Source organism: Thalassophryne amazonica, chromosome 4 (assembly GCF_902500255.1).
Source record: "Thalassophryne amazonica chromosome 4, fThaAma1.1, whole genome shotgun sequence".
In the NCBI taxonomy this organism is placed as follows: Eukaryota; Metazoa; Chordata; class Actinopteri; order Batrachoidiformes; family Batrachoididae; genus Thalassophryne; species Thalassophryne amazonica.
Window position 1 is genome coordinate 72,625,894 of NC_047106.1, and position 18,720 is coordinate 72,644,613.

Here is an 18,720-nt window from a genome sequence, read left to right on the forward strand (position 1 = left end):
CGTTGTGGCGCTTTGGTGACGTCACGCGCTTTGTCGGCGACGCTTTTTCCGCCTTCGTTTGTGTTTCGTCGAGGTTGTTTGACGGGAGAAAATGGCAGCCGCCCCTCGTTCCGTATCTTCCAACACATCCACAAATAATGATGGCATTCTCATCGGCGATAAGGTTTATTCGGAGGTGTACCTGACCATCGATAACTCCCTTATACCAGAAGAAAGGCTTTCTCCAACGCCATCGATGCTCGACGGCCTCGACCTTAACACGGAAACCGACCTTCGCATTCTCGGCTGTGAGCTAATCCAGTCTGCCGGCATTCTACTACGTCTACCACAGGTTAGCATTTAGCAGTATTAGAAAGACTCAAGCTAATACTGAACTGTTTATATGTGTGAAAAGCCCACTGGGTTTTTAATTTTGCGCTTTTCTTGCGCTTTGACGGCTCCGCGGCCTAGTTGTTAGCTGTTAGCTCTCAAATGTCGGCGTGGTGAAGTTAAAATGGCGTCGATGTATTGTGAAAGATTAACTCGGGCTTTATAAGAGTCGAGGCCTTTCTTAATGGCCAGTCTGCACAACTCCAGCCCGTGTTCTTTTAACATTCTAAATGTTAAAATAGTTGTATATTCGGCAGCGCACGCGATTACTTGAGCTTAAAACGGCAGTATTCTGTTTGACGTCACCAACTCAGCTTTCATATGAGTTTTATGTTTTATATCACACGAGTTACTAAATCGGTTGAACTCAAGTCGTATGTAATCATTTGTATTTACGGGAACCTATAGAACTTGTAAGTTTGTTAAAATTGGATTACGTTACGTAATCGCATTGTTGACGTCATGTCGTTTTCCGCACTCGCGGTGACGTCATATTGTACTGACAAAATGAACGTGGCGTCGAGAAATTCCTCCTGGAAATGAAAAGTAAAGTGTGGTGCTCAATCAAGCCACAGAAATGAATGGATCACAGGCCTTTTTTGAGTTTTGTGATGTAGCATTTTCAAGCCTAAATCTGTGATAACAATTAAAATAAATTGTATTTTCAATTTAGTTTTTGCACAAGTGTGTTACTCTACTTGGAGTTCACAATCATTACTTCAGCATATTCAGTTGTCAGATGTGGGACTTGGAATCAAATGGTGGATATATTTCTAATGCTTTAGTGTTTTGTCAGTTAGGGCTGTAAAAACTATTTTCACAAACAATCGTGAAAATAATTGAGTGATTTAAAAAAAAATCGGGAAACTGAAAAATGTTGGTCAGTGTTTTCCAGAGCTCAAGATGGTGCCTACGGGTGTCTTATTTTCTCCACAACTCTATCGGTAGCGAGTGAAGTTACCCCACTGTGAACTTGCTGTAGGTGAAGTCACCCCACTCCAGGTATCATGCATACTCAGGGCTGTGAAAACTCAGTGGATCCGCGGGATTCTGCGGATTTCACCATGGGGAGGGGGGTGGGGTGCTTATTGATGTACTCTTTAATCATGAACATCACTGAGTTTTTAAAATGCTTATCGCAAAGTGGTCTCTTTTTTTTACGACATCGTGTAAGTTTTATAAGTCTATGGACACGGATCTGTGTGTTACAGATACAAATCAGTTTCCTCGGATCTGCGGAGTTTCGCGGAGGAAAAATGCCACTCAAAGTGTAGCTATTACGACAGTTGTTGTAAAGCAGGACTGGTTGGTTGCTGCGGCCATGCTGTGTGGCTCCTGTACGGCGCATAAGCTAAGCTTAGCATGTGGACATCCCAAACTTTTAGAGCTTTCAGGTTTTTAAAAGAAGATTTATGCAGCATGTCTGTGTCACGGACCGACGTCGCACAGAAAGAAGATGGTGAGAAAGATGGTTTGGAAAAAGTCTTATAAGGACAAGAATCCGTGGAATCGTCGCTGGCTTCATCAACACACCTGAAAGATAAAAAGAAATGGGAAAAGTGAACTGTGCCCTCTCAGGAAACATGGTAAGAATTTTCCTCTCCTTGGGAAATAAACATTCTGCTGTTCAAACAGGATTTTAGACAAGATTATGTGACTTTTTTTCACTAATCTAGACTTTCTTTCATTGTAAAAAAAAAAAAAGGCATTGTGGCTTTGAATGGATTTAGGCTACATGAATTTACACAAGAATATAAGTGACTTTTTACTATAAGATATGTTATTGATATTTTACCATGATTTTCCAAATATTCATAAAGCTTTAGCTGTGGTTTTTGAAATGCTCTAACAGTCTTTTCAGTCTTCATAAATTTCATGCAGTTTAATTGTTCTGAGGTAATGCATAATTTGGTTTACATTTAAAAGGAAAATCATTCCAGGTCCTACTTCCACGTCATATTCTGTTATTTCAACATCATCATTGACAGGTCAAATAAAAGGTTGAATGTAAGATCATTTAAATATGCACTAATTTTGAGATTTGTTCTTCCAGGAGTTGCTGAAAAAGTATCATTAGATAAAAATTTTATTCTGGGGCCCCACAGGGCCCTAGACCCCAGCTCCTGGATGCTGTGCACCCACCCCCCCCCCCCCCCCCCCCCCCAGACCCCCTGCAAATTTTCCTCGGATTTCACAATTTTCATTTCACAGCCCTGCATACTTTTTTAAATAATTAGAATGACTCATTTAAAGTTAGGGACCTGCCAGTGTGATGTATAGAACTGCAGAGTGCTCCCTGTTTCTGACATCAGTGGACAATTGGTACATTCCTCTTCCTTAAAACATCTTACTTAACAAAACTTGAGTAAGAACAGTGTATTATACCACTAGTGTGTATAAATAATTTATTACATGAATACGTCAGACTTGAAATACTACATTACTACAATGGGATGACTTCACCTGGGGCGAGTTCTCATTGGGCTAACTTCACTGAACCACTCTGTCCGGTTTCCTACCAGATAGAAGTAAAAACACGAGTAAAATACAGCAGAAAGTATTAACATCTAAAAATATGAAATCAGAGAAGCTGTCTTTGCATATGTAGATAATAAGTCACAAAATTTGCACAATTTCGCATAAGAAAAAAAACTTAGCGACAAATTGTACAAAAAGTCTTGTAATAAACATTGTGTTAAAGGAAAAACTGCATGCAAACAGTAATTTGACTACTTGTTTTAACGTTTAAGGTGTAAATAACATTGTGACGTAGAGATACAATCAAAGGATACTTGGTACGAACCAAAAATACCTTTTGCCTGCCTCCGTTTTCTGTTTAGGGTCACCACAGCGAAGCCAGAATACATCTGCATTGGAATTTAGCACAAACTTCATGCAAGATGCCCATCCTAACGCAACTCCAGTCTTAAGTGGAGAAACACACCCAGGTGTTCCTAAGTGGTCACTCATCCAAGTATTGATGAGGACCTTAGGGCAGCTGTTTGGTACAAATCAAAAATATGTGCTTGTTAAGTACAGTCTATAGGCTACAGTCTCTGAGGGTTTTCGGGGGGGGGGGATTACTTCAAATGCTATTAATATTTTGTATTGCTTTATAATGTTTTGTTACAAATTATGACAATTAAAAAGATTTTGTTGTTACTTGAAGGACATCAGGCATAAATACATCATTTAAAAGTAATACTAAGCATTTCAGTAACACTTTTACGTTTACCAGAGTAAGTAGTAGAGGAACCAATGCCATATTAGAACCTGTTTTTTTGCTGCCAGGCATGTACTCTTGCAGAGAATGCTGAGGCTAATTATCTGTCCATAGCAGTGGTTCTCAAACCTGGTTCTCAGCCACCACCCAACTTGCACATTTCCTGTCTTGCTGCTGTGCCACAAGTTGCAGTCGCTCATTCAGGTGTTTGTACTTTATTTGCTGCACACATGAATGAACTAATGCAGCTTCTGGCAGAGCACAGATGGATGGAAAATGTCTAGGCAGAGGTTGAAAACACTGGTCTAGTTTTTATTTAAGGCCTGGTAATTCACAAAAATCCAGACTGTTTGGGTTGTCCTGTTCATTATTGAGGTAATCCTACCATAGTCCTGCAAAGAATGGGATAGTCTTTCTCATTGTACAGGGGCGTGGGAAGTTACAACAAAATTGGAGGTGCTCCCGTGGAGTTACTGTACACCACAAAAGAAATAAGACGTTATCAAAGCTTGATCCTTATCCTTCTTCAGTCACCAAGATGATTTTAAATATGTTTTATATCTGCAACACTTCCCCAGTTATCGAAACCCCAGTGTTGTTGGTATGGTGTCAAAATGTGTGGCGTAAAAATAGGTGCGGGACCGGTGTTGTCGACCGAGTGGTCCCCCCCTAAAAATCGGTCCGCCCTGTTGTCACTGTGCATGCGCCGTTAGCCGCGGTTCATGGATTATCACCTCGTTTCAGCTTAAAACTGCACTCCAGTCAACTTCATGTCTTGACAGTAGCAAGGCTCCCATTTTGACTTAAATGGGAATTGGTCAGTAATTCATCCAGATACAGTTTGTCCACAGTAGGTTCTGTAATGAATGATATGTGCACAACTTGAACATCGGTATTATCAGTTCCACCATATAGCAAAGTACAGAAGAGTTGGGAGGGAGAGGATCACGTTATTCCCTTTGATCACTTTGGGTGAAGAGAGTCAGACTCAGACAAGCAGTCGTGGTCCCAAATGACGCATGCTCAGTGGAGACAGGCGGACTGACTTGGGGGGGTCGGTCTGCGACAGCAGCTCTGTTCTCTAGAGGGGTAGCGTAGCTGTAGTGTAAGACGTGTCTGGGGGTCCTTCACTCATGCAGGTGCTGTGAGGTGTCTTCTGTTAACATAGCTGCAGAAATGAAAACATGCAGCTGCCTTGCAATAAGTGCATGATATGACAGAAGTACAGTCAGGAATGCATATTGGAAAATGCCTAGTTTAAAAGTAACACTTTTTCTTCACAGGTGGCGATGGCAACAGGGCAGGTGCTCTTTCACCGGTTCTTTTACTCCAAATCTTTCGTCAAACATAGTTTTGAGGTAAGTCAATAGACTTGTCAAGATTGTTGCTTGACTGGTGGTGTTAGCATAAAAATAGCATGATGGTCGGGGCTGCCATATTGTCCATATAAAGAACCAATGTTTTCAGCTGCCCAACATAGTGTCTCTTTTCTTCAGTGTGGGAACTTGATCAAATTAAACAATCAACAGCTGATTTAAAATGGACAACAAACTGTTAATTGTGTAATGTTGAATACATTTTAAAACAAAAAAAAAAAATTAAAAGTGAAAAGTTTCTTAGTTATGTCAGTGTAGATTCAGTATATTGGAATGTACAGGTAGTCAAAATAATATTAGCTACAACCTTGACAGAAATCCATTTGGCAGTAGCCAAGTCAGTTTCTTGATAACAGGCTGCTATATAGGAAAAACAATGGAACTTCCCAGTAACAAATAAGCATGTTTAAGTTTTCTTTGAATGTTTTATTCCCATTGGGGGGGGCTTATTTTAGTCTCAGAATTTTTAATTGAGCCCTAATGTCCTGTTTTGAAAACAGACTGAATTCCAGTTTTAAGGTTATGGCCGAGCTGTATGCCTACAAACAAACTCTATACAGCTAGCTACAAACCTTACACAGTTGGTTTATGTGTATAACTCTGAAGTTCTATATTTTGACTATAATTCATTACATAATTATATTTGGGGTGGGGTTGCTTCTCTGTGTATAGTGTTTTAGACACTGATTGGGGAAGGAATAACTAGCAGCTGATTTAAAAAAAAAAAAAAAAAAAAAAAAAAAACAGCTCACAAGTCAGCCTGATACCAACATAATTCACAGATCAGAAATTTCTGATAGAACCTGCAGCTCTGTCATGACATACAGTTAACTTAATGAAAGCACCACATTAAGAAACACGAGGTTTTATTTATTTTTGCCGGGGGACAGAAAGACAGCTGACCGGAAGGGTACGACATTTTACCCAGACTGACTCCAAATATGAGTAAATTAAGTACTTTTTCGTTATTGGTGGTTCCTTGTTGCATTTTGGAAATGTGCTCTGTCTTTAAAACTGTACATGTTCTTGGGGTGGGTGTGGCATCTGATGTTCAAGAGATGAAACTTCAGCCAACCCAACAATAAGTGCAAGTACTTAATTCTTTCACCAAAACATCAAATCAAGGCATGCATCTTGGATGCACTTTCTGGCAAATTGTAGCTGATTTTTTTTTTTTTTTTTTTTTTTTTTTTTTTTTAAATAAAGAAAATCCCCCATTTACCACTTCATCATGAAGCTGTATAAGCGGGGACGCAAAATATCCTCATAAAATCAACAATAATAATAATAATAAAACAAATAGAGCTCTGGTATCTGAATAGTATCTGTATCAGCAGATTCAATCAGGGAAATTCAGGGATTGGAAGTGAAAAAATGTGGATCGGTGCATCCCTAGCACAAATCTGGCGCAGCTGTATTTGTTGTCACCAACAAATACAACCACCATCAAATTTCTATGGCGCACTCATTCCCTTTTATTATTGAAAACTTAGTTTATTGGGGATTTCTGCTTTCTTTTACAGATCGACTTTGATAGTTTACCGCTCTGATAATATAAGTGCAAGGCCGGGATGACTTGGTGTCATTCTGTGTGTGTCTGTCTTTGAAGGGTTCCTGCCAATGTTTTGTTTGATTTTGTTTTTCAGATTGTTGCTATGGCTTGTGTTACGTTGGCCTCCAAAATTGAAGAAGCGCCCCGGCGAATTAGAGATGTCATCAATGTTTTCCACCATCTCCGGCAGCTCAGAGGCAAAAAGTAAGTGTTTGTGCTTAATCTGTTTTGTGTTTCTAAGAAATGCTATGATACAATGATTTTGATTTTCATGCTCTGTTTTTGATGTGAAACTGCTCTTTTTATCCTTGTACTCTAAACCATTTAAAACTTTTCAGTTTCTGCTTCACTGGTAGTTTCAAAAGTGTAACTTTCTACATCTGAGTTTGAGAATTTACTGAAATTGACGTGAGAACAGACATGCATCTAAAATGGTAGAACATTGTAAGCATTGTCAGAGCAGGCACAGCTGCTTAATTAGTATGTGCCTTTGTCTTCATAGAAATCTGCTGATTTCTGTACTGTAGACCTTGGCATTAACTTGGCTTCTTTTTTCCCTTGCAACCAACTAACAGCGACCAGCTACATTTACCAAAGCCTGGGTGATGTGGAATGGTACGTAAGATGAAGCAGTCGGCATGACAACCATGGTGCGAGGGGGTCTCTCCTCCCTCAGACCCACCCACCCCCTTCCTGTGGGAGACGCCCGTGGTCTGATCACTGCGGGTCACTGGAATCGGGGATGACAGGTTGGCCAAAGGTCCTTGGCCCACAGGGCACCTTGAGGACTCCTGTGGTTCAGTCTTAAACTTTAGGTATCTGTCAATCTGTGGACTGTTGGGTAATATAGTTTTTTCATTTGACTGCTATGACTTTTTTGTGTGTGCACGTGCTTTTGAGAGCGGAACTTCATTCACCATGTGTATGCATAGATTCTGTAGAAATATCACTTTGTTAAAGTTCTAATGACTGATAGCTTGTCTGCTGTCTTAATTAGTTGGCGGTGATGGGGCAGCACCTGTAAACACTGGATGTATGGTTGCTTGTTTGAATCAAGGCAGCAAAGTGAATGCATAAATTATTGCAACGTGTTTATAGCAACAAAGGATTTCTGCTCTTTGATTGGAAATTGACAGTCAGGTGTTTTTAGTCTATGGTTTGTAGCATAATATTTTATAGTTTGTAAAATTTTTGAGAATTTTTTTGAGTTCATTGTTGGTTCTACAATAGTAAATGCCACTTTGAGTTGTAATTTGTTGTGTTGGAAACTGGCTGTTGGTGAGTTTGTAGTCTGAAAATGATGGGTCAGAAAGTATAGACACATGACCAGGGCAAGCATCAGCATAATAGATTCAGTTAGTGGGTCAACAGAATTAAAACCTGCTGCATATTCAGCTCTGGCATTTTGGATTCTGATGCATACAGGTGAGGACCAGGAACTCTACCTGTTTTGGACCATGTTGCAGTTTTTTTTTTTTTTGTTTTTTTTTTTAAATATTTTAAGTAGGACTGTTTTCACAAGTTTCTTTTTGTTTATATGCGTCTAATGAACTATGACCTCAGGCCCTGTATGGCTATCTGGCATTTTTGCTGTAGTACTCCCTCAAAAGCAGCAGCTATTTTAGTGACCACCAGCACCCTATGATTAAGCAACAAGGTTTCACAAGAACCTTCATAAGCCTGTCTGTTATAGTCATTGTGCATGTAAGATGCCAACGTGTCCCAAAATAGGCTCGCTGGTCCACGTCTTTATCAACCAGATACAAAATTTCACAGTTGAATATGCAGTTGTTTTTAAAGTTAAGGAAACTTTTCAGTCCCACTCATTTGCGCAGTGACTGAGTCATTAATTCTATGCTTGTCTTGCTAATTGCTAAGAATGTCCTGATTGCTATAACTTAATTATATTGAAGATTTTTTGTTTTTAAAGCTTGGACATTTGGGAGTTACAGGGATAATGTTTGTCATACAGAACAGTTATTTTGTCTTCTGTGTCTGGTTGAGTTGCTCCATTCTTCAAAGTATAGCAGTCATCACAATTGAAAGTTAATGATTTTTTGGATGCTGCTGCTGAATTACCTTTTTGATTTGAGTTGAAGGTTGGCCATTGTGAAGCCATTTGGGTGATCTTCCGCTGTAACCACAGGAGTCCACAAAGCCCAGCAAACTGTCAAACATGCAATTAAACCTCTTGGTTTGAGTTGGTTGAAATGGAAAGTTGAAGCAGTAGTACAGGAGAAAAGAAGAGCACTTTCATTTATTTCAATTTTATATATATCTTTTCATTTAGAAAAGGAGGGGGGGACATTATTTTTTATTTTTTCCTTATAAACTAGGACTCCAAGTTCATTGATACTTGATCAGAATTACATAAATACCAAAAACCAAGTCATCAAAGCTGAGCGGCGGGTCCTGAAGGAGCTGGGATTCTGTGTGCATGTCAAGCATCCGCACAAGGTGAGTTTTCTCTTCTCATTTGTCTCACCACACAGCTGCGACAACACAGGAAGCAGCTTTGAATTAACATTTTCACTTCTCAGAACTCCTGAACTTGGAAATTCAAGTGCTCAAGGCCATTTTTCCATGTTGTCTAACACACAACCATTTTGTCATTTCAGATTATTGTTATATATATTCAAGTCCTGGAGTGTGACAAGAATGTAACATTGGTCCAGACTGCCTGGTAAGTTTCTTTTTCTTTTTCTACTGAACACTGAACAGCAGCAACCTGTGTCATGTCTGCAAGAAGTGCCACCAGACCTGGGCTAAAGATGACACTGAAAAATTTCAAAAGGTTGACTTGCCTGAAGAGCACTTGATGTATCTGCTTAGACTTGGATAAGTGGCATTCAAGTGCCTCTCATGTGTTTTCAGCAGTTTGAAAGACATTCAGTGGCCACTTTACCCAAGTCTGACTGCAACATTACCACTTCACCCCATCCTATCCACTTCCACTTATCTCCCTAAAGGACTTTTTTTGTTTTGTTTTAATTTGCCAACCGTTTTTGTGTCTCACTCTCTTGTCTGCCCTTACATGGCTTTTTTGTGAAGTTTGTTTGGTTTTTGGTGCTCAGAGGACTTGTTTAACTTTGTCCTTTTTCTCTACTCTTTGATTAAAGGGTAGTCCGTGCTGGTAAGTCACATACAGAACCTCTGAACTCTGCCTTCTTCAACCACATGACCTCAGGAAGCTCCCCCCATTGGCTGGCTGCCCTTCTCCAGACAGCCAATCCCAATGCTGAGATTCACTGAAGGGGGAGGGTGAACCTTTCTCAACAGCCAACCTCATCTTGTTTTCTCTTGGGTGTCCAAAAAGGATTTGTATTGTTTTGGTCTTGCTACCAAAGTTTAAGTTGTAATACTTGATTCTACAAGTAGGTACAAATGTGTTCTAAAGTTTTTTTTTTGTTTTTTTTTTCTAATTTCCTTGCCTGTAGTTTAAAGTAATTTTAGCCAGACCAGAGTAATATTTTAACTAGTTAGCTGTTTAAAAAAATATACTATAGTATACTGTGTCTTGTCCCCAACTGATGTGGTGTCCAGACATGTCTGTCTTACAGGCTGATCCAGTTCTCAGGTTTTACCTCCAAGGACCTGTCTCATCCACAAAGCAGTCAGAACCCAGTGTTCATGCATTGTGTATTAACCTGACAGGGCCCATTCACAGTAAACTGTCACATTGTACAGCAGGTGGTGGGGAAGTCTCGACCAGGCGTAGTCCACGTGTGGAACAGGTTTTCAATAATTACCTGTGCCCAAATGTTAGATGTTTGGAATGATTAAAAGGGAGCAATTTGTAGATTCTCAATTATGTGGAATTTAAGATCAAAGTGTGAGGTACATTTCAGTAAGTGGTCGGTCGGAGCTGTCGTCTAACCTGGAAAAACCTGTGGAACTCATTCAAGATTAGTACATCTGTTGTAGCAAGTCCTACTTGATTGGTGCAGCTGAAGACTTGAATGGCACCTGTTTCACTATCCCTCTTTGGACGAGGATAATTGATGGGCGACTTAAGTGGTAGAATTTTGGCCAGCGTAGGAAGTTAACCAGCCTTGGATTTATTTTCCAAGTTGTAGCTAATAATAATTATGGGTGGGAGTTGTGATTATTTAATGGATTTTGGGGGCTATATCATCATGTCTGTCATGTGTTTATCTGTGTGCTGCACGTGTCCTAAGGCCACATCCCTTTGACACCCAGTGGCTTTTTGCATGGGTTTTGCACAGTTTACTTTCGATTTTTTATTTATTTATTTTTTGAAATACAGCTAGTCTGTAGCAGAAGCATGTCTTTAAAAAAATGCATGTATGTAAGATCCATGCATGTTAAAAGCATGGGTAGACCACTGATGGAGGTTTTTCCACACAGCGAATGGTCATTATGTAAGTTAACCAGAACAACCTTTGCTACTTTGGCTGCCTTGGATTGTTCAATTAAAAATAATAAACAGAAAGAAGCCATCTTTTATCTGGGGTAATGATGATAAAGAACTTAATAAAAAAAAAAGAAACTTAAAATTATGTGCCTGAGTATTATTTATAACACTAAATGATGTGCGCAGACTTTCAGTTGTCAGAAATCATTACCAAATACTAATGTACATGGCACAGTACACGGATTGAGCTAGAGCTGGCTTGTTAAACATAAAATGAGGTTACAGCAGTATTAGATAAAAAAAAAACTAACGTACGTAATTACAATTCTCACGAGCTCTTTATTACAATGGGTTATTGCAATATGACAACACAGCAGGGGCAGTCAATCACCGAATGAAATACTATTTCACAATGGTCTTTTTTTTTTTTTTTGGTTTGCATTTTGAAAATATTACATAATGTTTGTGCAAACCAGCTTGCTGTGTTGTCTCCATGCTGCAAAATGTAGTAAAGGAAATCAGATATTGAACTATATCCGAAAATCCACTCAATTGGTGGCCATATACCATTTAGGTTTAAACTTCTTGAAATCCATGGTTGCATACTTAACCTGTACTATTTACTCTGTAGATTAGGACCCAAATTTGCTCCTCGTGGGCACCTCCTCTGCATGTTTTCAGCTCTTCCTGTCACACTCGCACCTTATTCCCAGTAAGTGGGGTGTTTTCCAGCTGCTGATTGGCTGAGTACACCTGACTGAGATAACATATGGGGCAATTCCCCCGTCCCCCAAATAAATTTCTACATTGTTCGAACTCATCTCGGCCAGTGTACTTGTTCATCTGATGTCGGTGCAAGCAATGTACATATTGTCATGCCTGAATTCGTTCTTTACCCCATGAAACACTGTCATGGACAACATTGTAACACGTGTCAAATTGTGCAGGTACTAATGTAGTACTGCCTCATCATTATAAGCCATACTAGCAAATCATGACTTTGTGGAGGTGTGCTATAAAGCATGGTTCAGTTATCTCCCATCAATAAGAAAGTTAAGGTGTCTAACACTAAACATAGATGTTAAAGTCAACTATGGATTGTGGACATCATTGGCTTTGTTTGGTACGATGCTGCCTCTCTCATGCTAACAAACATACATGCTGTGAGTCCCCGTTTCTGCATATCTAACGTTTTGAAAAGTGGCACCTGATCTTCAGGTCCATGTTGTGCATCTGCATGCTGTCCCTGTCACAAAGCATGAGACACTGCCTTGATCATTCAAATCAAGTCTTGGAGGTCATAGTATGGTATGTTTTTGGCAGAGCTCCAGGGGATTCGCACATTCTGGAGTTTTCATAAGTCCCTGTGACATTCAACACTTCTGTGGACGCCCCAGAGAGAAATGGACAAAGTTAAACTTGTCAGAGCAAACTGATCACATTTTTGTATTGTTTAAAAATCTGTTTGAACAAAAGTTTTAAGTACTGCTAGATAGTCTTTAGCTCAATCACAAGGAGAAAATTAAACCAGTCCTCCAATTGTAGTCATGATCAGATAATTTAACATTAGACCTGGTCATGTATCCCTAACATTGAGTTGATACTGTTTGGAGAGATTTACCTGCACTTTGTCTTTGCTAGGTGGATGTTTTTTAAAATGTGATTTCTTTGTGTAGAGAAAATGCTATGTTTTTGTTTTTCCCCTTTTTTTTTTTCTGCCCCAACCCTTGCCCTCATAGGAACTACATGAACGACTGCTTGAGAACAAATGTTTTTGTGCGGTTCAAGCCTGAGACCATCGCCTGCGCCTGTATATACCTTGCTGCCCGAGCTCTGCAGGTGAGAATGACTCAAACCAGCCTGGTTTTGCTACTTGTGCTGTTAAGGGTTGTTAATATCACATCACAATCATCTCAAGGATTTTAAGAGGTGTTTTCTCTCTCGCTCGCTCTCAGATCCTGTTGCCAAACAAACCTCATTGGTACCTGCTGTTTGAAGCCACTGAAGATGAGATCAAAGACATCTGTATCACCACGCTGAGGCTGTACACCCGCAAAAAGGTAAGATTAGGTACAGTACAAAAAAAGTATTTGAAAAAAAAAAATTTGTCAGCAGCAAGCTGGATCAGGGTGAATATTATTGTTAGTAGGAATTTTGAGATTTGTACTTTGTTGCTAGTACACATATGTACCATGACTAGTGGAATTACTAAGGTTAACAGTTGTAGAGGTTATTTTATGTTAAATCTCATGGGTCTCCTGGTATTAAAGTGGCAGGCAAGAGGTTAATCATCCAGTGGCTTTAGCATGTGTGGTTTTCTTTTCTTAACTGATGAGCTCTCTTCAATTTAGTCCTCATCTTGGATATTACCTGCTGAGATGATCAATAGAAAGTTGAACTGTCTTGACCCTTCATGCTCACTCCTGCTCCTGTGGCTCCTACAGACCATTGAAATATAGAAATGTGGGAACAAGGCTAGTGGCAACATGATGTGATAATCCCGCCTGTTCAATTTATTTTCCAGCCAAACTATGAACAGCTGGAGAAAGAGGTGGAGAGGAGGAAGGTGTATCTGGCAGAAGCGAAGCTGAAGGCTAAAGGGTTGAACCCTGATGGAACGCCTGCCATGTCTGGACTGGGTGGCTTCAGCCCTGCTTCTAAACCCTCCTCACCAAGCGTGGTGAAAGTGGAGGAGAAGTCCCCAAACCCCCAGACCTTAAAACCAGTTAAGAAGGAGCCAGACAACCGGGCCCCAGTCACCAAGAGTCCACACAACGGGTGAGCAGCACACATGAGAATTTAAGGATGTCCCAGTGATGGTCTTACTGTGTTGTTTGAAGCTCACTGTGAACTAAAACTGCTGATTTACCAGACAGCTAATGATAATGATGCCTTTTGCATCTTCTGTAATCAAAAATATGTATTCATCATAGATGAGAATTTTCTGCGGATCCACGGATTTCAGAGTTTTTTTTTTTCTGGGCCATTTATGAGATCATTGTAAATCCGGCAATGAAAAATGAATGAGTTTATTTATTCGGCAAGCGTGTTAACAATATAACAACTTAACAAAAACAAACCAACCAATATAACAATAATATTAACCAAAAAAACAAACCCCATGTGTCCGAAAGGGAGTGGGTTGAAGCAGAGCTTATCACACCCACCCCTTATACCACAAATCTAACAATTATATTCCCTCAGACTCGTAAACACATATCACTACGCAGACACTCCCGTATTCATACTCACACAAACGCATGATACATACATACATGTCCACACACATGCATATATATTTGTCCATAATTAAACAATACCTATAATTCAAATCATATTTTCTTCACTGTAATACTTTATAATCTTTTTAAATAATATCGTGAAAAAAACTAAAGTACCACACATTCTAATCTCTGTCAGACATTCATTCCATTTCTTCACCCCAATCACAGACACACAAAAACCCATTGCATTTGTTCTTACTGGTGGTTTCTTACAAATTTCACAACCTCGTGAACTGTAACCGGATTCCCTCAATCTGAACGGATTCTGCATATATATATATATATATATATATATATATATATATATATATATATATATATATATATATATATATATATATATATATATATATATATATATATATATATATATATATATATCGGTTAATTTTATCTCTGGTGTTCACTCCTAATTTCGCCTCAGTTTGTAAGTTTTGGCATTCACATGATGTGCTCAATATGTGTATCACTCCTCTGGTTTGGCCAGCTCTCCCTTCACATTGTGAACAGTTCTATCATTTTGAAACTTCTTTACAGTCCTCCATATTGTCTTTCTCTCTGGAGCTTTCCTAACTGCAGAATGACATTGATGATGTTAGTGGGTTTGCACGATCGATTTGGTCTCAAAGTAGAATTCCACCAGTTCCCCTTTTTGCTCCATTGTAAGCGGCATTCTCATTGGATCAGTATCCGACTTCAGTAGAAATTCCTCACATATATCTTGATGTCTGAGAGGGACAAAAAAGAATTCAGATTAGCTGTTCCAGAATTAGTCAAATGATTTTGTGGCACTTTTTTGGAACTGTGTGTAAAATCTGCTGTATCCATTTTAAGCATCAACTTTCTGTTAATTGGAGGGTCCTGCTAAGTTTCCTCTCTAATTTTGTGTGTGTGTGTTTGCGTGTTTGCCCTCCATCAGGATGAGGAAGGAAGTTAAGACTGGTAGGAACAGTAGAAGTGGCAGTGGCTCTCGTTCTAGAACACATTCTCGATCTAGGTCCCGTTCCCCTCGCAGACAGTAAGATTTGTTTCACTTAATCTCATGTTTGTCTTACTTAAATGCAAATCTTAAAACTGACAGGATGAGCTGAATTTACTTAGAATCACTTGATATTTCTTTGTGTTTGTGTAGTTACAACAGTAGGCGCAGTCGCTCGGGGACCTACAGTTCTCGCTCACGTTCACGCTCCCACAGTCGCAGCCCGTCACCTCGGCGACATCCACCGTCGCCTCTTCTGCCCCACCTCAAGTCAAAGACCAGCCACCACAGTAACAGTGACTCTAAGACCAGTGGACGCCACAGCAACAGCGGCTCTGGACATAAAAGGAAGCGGTCACGTTCTCATAGTCCTTTCAAAGCTGAAAGGGACAGAGAGCGGGAAAGAGACAGAGACCGTAGCGCTGACCTTGCCTCAAAGAAACACAAACATGAGCGCGGTGCTCATCACCGAGGAGACAGGAGAGACAGGGAGAGGTCTCGCTCCTATGATAGGGAGCGGGAGCGGAGCCACAAGAGCAAACACCACAGCAGTAGCGGGCACTCAGGACATAGTCGTCACCGACGCTGACGTATACAACTGTTCCCTCCTTTCTTTTTTCCCCCTCTACAGAAAAGCCTCTGGTGCAGCCTGACCTTTGGTTTTGGTTTTACATGTGCAGTTGGAGAACCTAACTTACTGTGTGAAGACTGGTTTAGAGCCACTGACATTATGAATGCTTTGATTTATAAAAGCAAACTGCTCAGTGGATGTGTTGAAAGAACTTCAGGAAATGTGATGTTTGCACATGAAGTGACTGACAGGTGAGTGTATTTTGTTTTGGAAAAATATCCCAATTAAAGCTGTGTTTTGTACAGTTTAAAACAAAACAACCTGGTTATGGACTTTTTTTGTTTTTGTTTTTGGTACAGAAGGGGATGCAGACTTAATTCCAAAATATTTTAAGGTTGTCTATTTGTTACACTGGTTTTTAGTCTGCATGTGTTTCATTTGTATTCTGTAATAAAACAGTTATGTCACTGAAGTGTGTTTCTGAACTGGTGCTTCTTTCAGTTGAAGGGATTCATCAAAATAATGAAGCTCAGAGTTAGAACATACTAGGAGTATCGAGGAGGCTGAAAACTTGGTCACAAAGCCCTGTGCCACAGGAGGGCGCCAAACTACTATATTGCAATTGTTACAATTTCCTCAAGTGTTGGTTTATGACCCCTGGCAAAAATTACGGAATCACCGGCCTCGGAGGATGTTCATTCAGTTGTTTAATTTTGTAGAAAAAAAGCAGATCAGACATGACACAAAACTAAAGTCATTTCAAATGGCAACTTTCTGCCTATAAGAAATCAGGAAAAATAATTGTGGCAGTCAGTAACGGTTACTTTTTTAGACCAAGCAGAGAGGAAAAAAATAGAATCACTCAATTCTGAGGAAAAAATGGAATCATGAAAAACAAAAGAACGCTCCAACACATCACTAGTATTTTGTTGCACCACCTCTGGCTTTTATAACAGCTTGCAGTCTCAGGCATGGACTTAAATGAGTGACAAACAGTACTCTTCATCAATCTGGCTCCAACTTTCTCTGAATGCTGTTGCCAGATCAGCTTTGCAGGTTGGAGCCTTGTCATGGACCATTTTCTTCAACTTCCACCAAAGATTTTCAATTGGATTAAGATCCGGACTATTTGCAGGCCATGACATTGACCCTATGTGTCTTTGCAAGGAATGTTTTCACAGTTTTGGCTCTATGGCAAGATGCATTATCATCTTGAAAAATGATTCCATCATCCCCAAACATCCTTTCAATTAACGGGATAAAAGTGTCCAAAATATCAACGTAAATTTGTGCATTTATTGATGTAATGACAGCCATCTCCCCAGTGCCTTTACCTGACATGCAGCCCCATATCATCAATGATTGTGGAAATTTACATGTTCTCTTCAGGCAGTCATCTTTATAAATCTCATTGGAACGGCACCAAACAAAAGTTCCAGCATCATCACCTTGCCCAATGCAGATTCGAGATTCATCACTGAATATGACTTTCATCCAGTCATCCACAGTCCACGACTGCTTTTCCTTAGCCCATTGTAACCTTGTTTTTTTCTGTTTAGGTATTAATGATGGCTTTTGTTTAGCTTTTCTGTATGTAAATCCCACTTCCTTTAGGCGATTTCTTACAGTTCGGTCACAGACGCTGACTCCAGTTTCCTCCCATTCATTCCTCATTTGTTGTGCATTTTTGAGACATATTGCTTTAAGTTTTCTGTCTTGACGCTTTGATGTCTTCCTTGGTCTACCAGTATGTTTGCCTTTAACAACCTTCCCATGTTTGTGGTCCAGAGTTTAGACACAGCTGACTGTGAACAACCAACATCTTTTGCAACATTGTGTGAAGATTTACCCTCTTTTAAGAGTTTGATAATCCTCTCCTTTGTTTCAATTGACATCTCTCGTGTTGGAGCCATGATTCATGTCAGTCCACTTGGTGCAACAGCTCTCCAAGGTGTGATCACTCCTTTTTAGATGCAGACTAACAAACAGATCTGATTTGATGCATGTGTTAGTTTTGGGGATGAAAATTTACAGGGTGATTCCACAATTTATTCCTCAGAATTGAGTGAGTCCATATTTTTTTTCCCTCTGCTTGGTCTAAAAAAGTAACCATTACTAACTGCCACAATTATTTTTTTCCCTGATTTCTTATAGTGTTTCTTAAAGCCAGAAAGTTGCCATTTGAAATGACTTTAGTTTTGTGTCATGTCTGTGATCTTTTTTTTTTTTTCCTACAAAATTAACTGAATGAACATCCTCCGAGGCCGGTGATTCCGTAATTTTTGCCAGGGGTTGTATGTTGAAGTTTCAGTCAGTTAGTTTCAAAAGTGCAGCAGTGGGGAATGTTATATTTTAAATGCTTAATTCTTGTCTCTGCTGCCCCATCTAACCTTTGTGTTGATCCATAAATGTTAATTCAGTTTGAAGCCAATCAGGAAAGGTTCAACAGAAAGTGCTGGTCTTAGTTTTTCCTCAATTGCTAAGACACATTTCTCAAAAGCTGCTCTCCTTTTCTCTAAACTGTGAGGAGTATGTACCCAATTTTCAAGTTACACTCACAAACCCCAGACTCTTCTTGCAAAATGAAACTTTCACCACAAAACAGTTCAATCTGTGCTCAAAACAACTTGTCAAATTGTGCCTGAGACTACTGAGCAGTCTCTAAACTACACAGAAAAATAGAAAATACAATGTTGAGGACATGAAGCTGTAGAAATAAATGTTTATTGCGCACTGTAGGTTAAATGCATGTTGCAAAACAAAAACCTATGTATTTAGCACTTGTATACAGTAGGCCTACGTAAAAATAAAGTACAAACATATGCATGGAATACTAGGCCAAAAACAGACTAACCCTCCATTACAATACTACAGTACATTGGTACAGTGATGTACTGAAATGTACCGTATTTTCCGGACTATAAACCGCTACTTTTTTCCCACACTTTGAAACATGCGGCTTATATTGAGGTGCGGCTTTTCTGTGGTTTT

General features: G+C 39.6%; 1 protein-coding gene and 1 long non-coding RNA gene across 5 annotated transcripts in view; one reads left to right on the plus strand and one right to left on the minus strand.

Moving 5' to 3' along the window:
- Nucleotides 1–16,201, plus strand: ccnl1a (cyclin L1a). Of its 4 annotated transcripts, none has more exons than XM_034168106.1 (10): nt 18–331; nt 4,876–4,950; nt 6,615–6,724; nt 8,857–8,977; nt 9,139–9,203; nt 12,635–12,734; nt 12,851–12,955; nt 13,420–13,673; nt 15,099–15,197; nt 15,312–16,201. In XM_034168106.1, the coding sequence occupies exons 1-10, from the start codon at nt 92–94 to the stop codon at nt 15,745–15,747; spliced, it is 1,605 nt and encodes a 534-aa protein (XP_034023997.1). In that variant the 5' UTR covers nt 18–91; the 3' UTR covers nt 15,748–16,201. The 4 variants fall into 4 exon arrangements, 3 of the variants coding, with proteins under 3 accessions (XP_034023999.1, XP_034023997.1, XP_034023998.1); XM_034168107.1 differs by lacking the exon at nt 18–331 and adding an exon at nt 7,096–7,135 and having other exon boundaries at nt 4,877–4,950; XR_004560065.1 differs by lacking the exons at nt 13,420–13,673; nt 15,099–15,197; nt 15,312–16,201 and adding an exon at nt 9,640–9,653 and having other exon boundaries at nt 1–331; nt 12,851–12,868.
- The window catches only part of LOC117508361, an 18,257-nt gene continuing 13,339 nt past the window's right edge, over nt 13,803–18,720 (minus strand). Inside the window, exons 2-3 of the long non-coding RNA XR_004560066.1 lie at nt 16,644–16,647; nt 13,803–14,100 (exon numbers count right to left, since the gene is read on the minus strand). This is a non-coding gene — a long non-coding RNA (uncharacterized LOC117508361). The remainder of the gene's footprint in view (nt 14,101–16,643; nt 16,648–18,720) is intronic.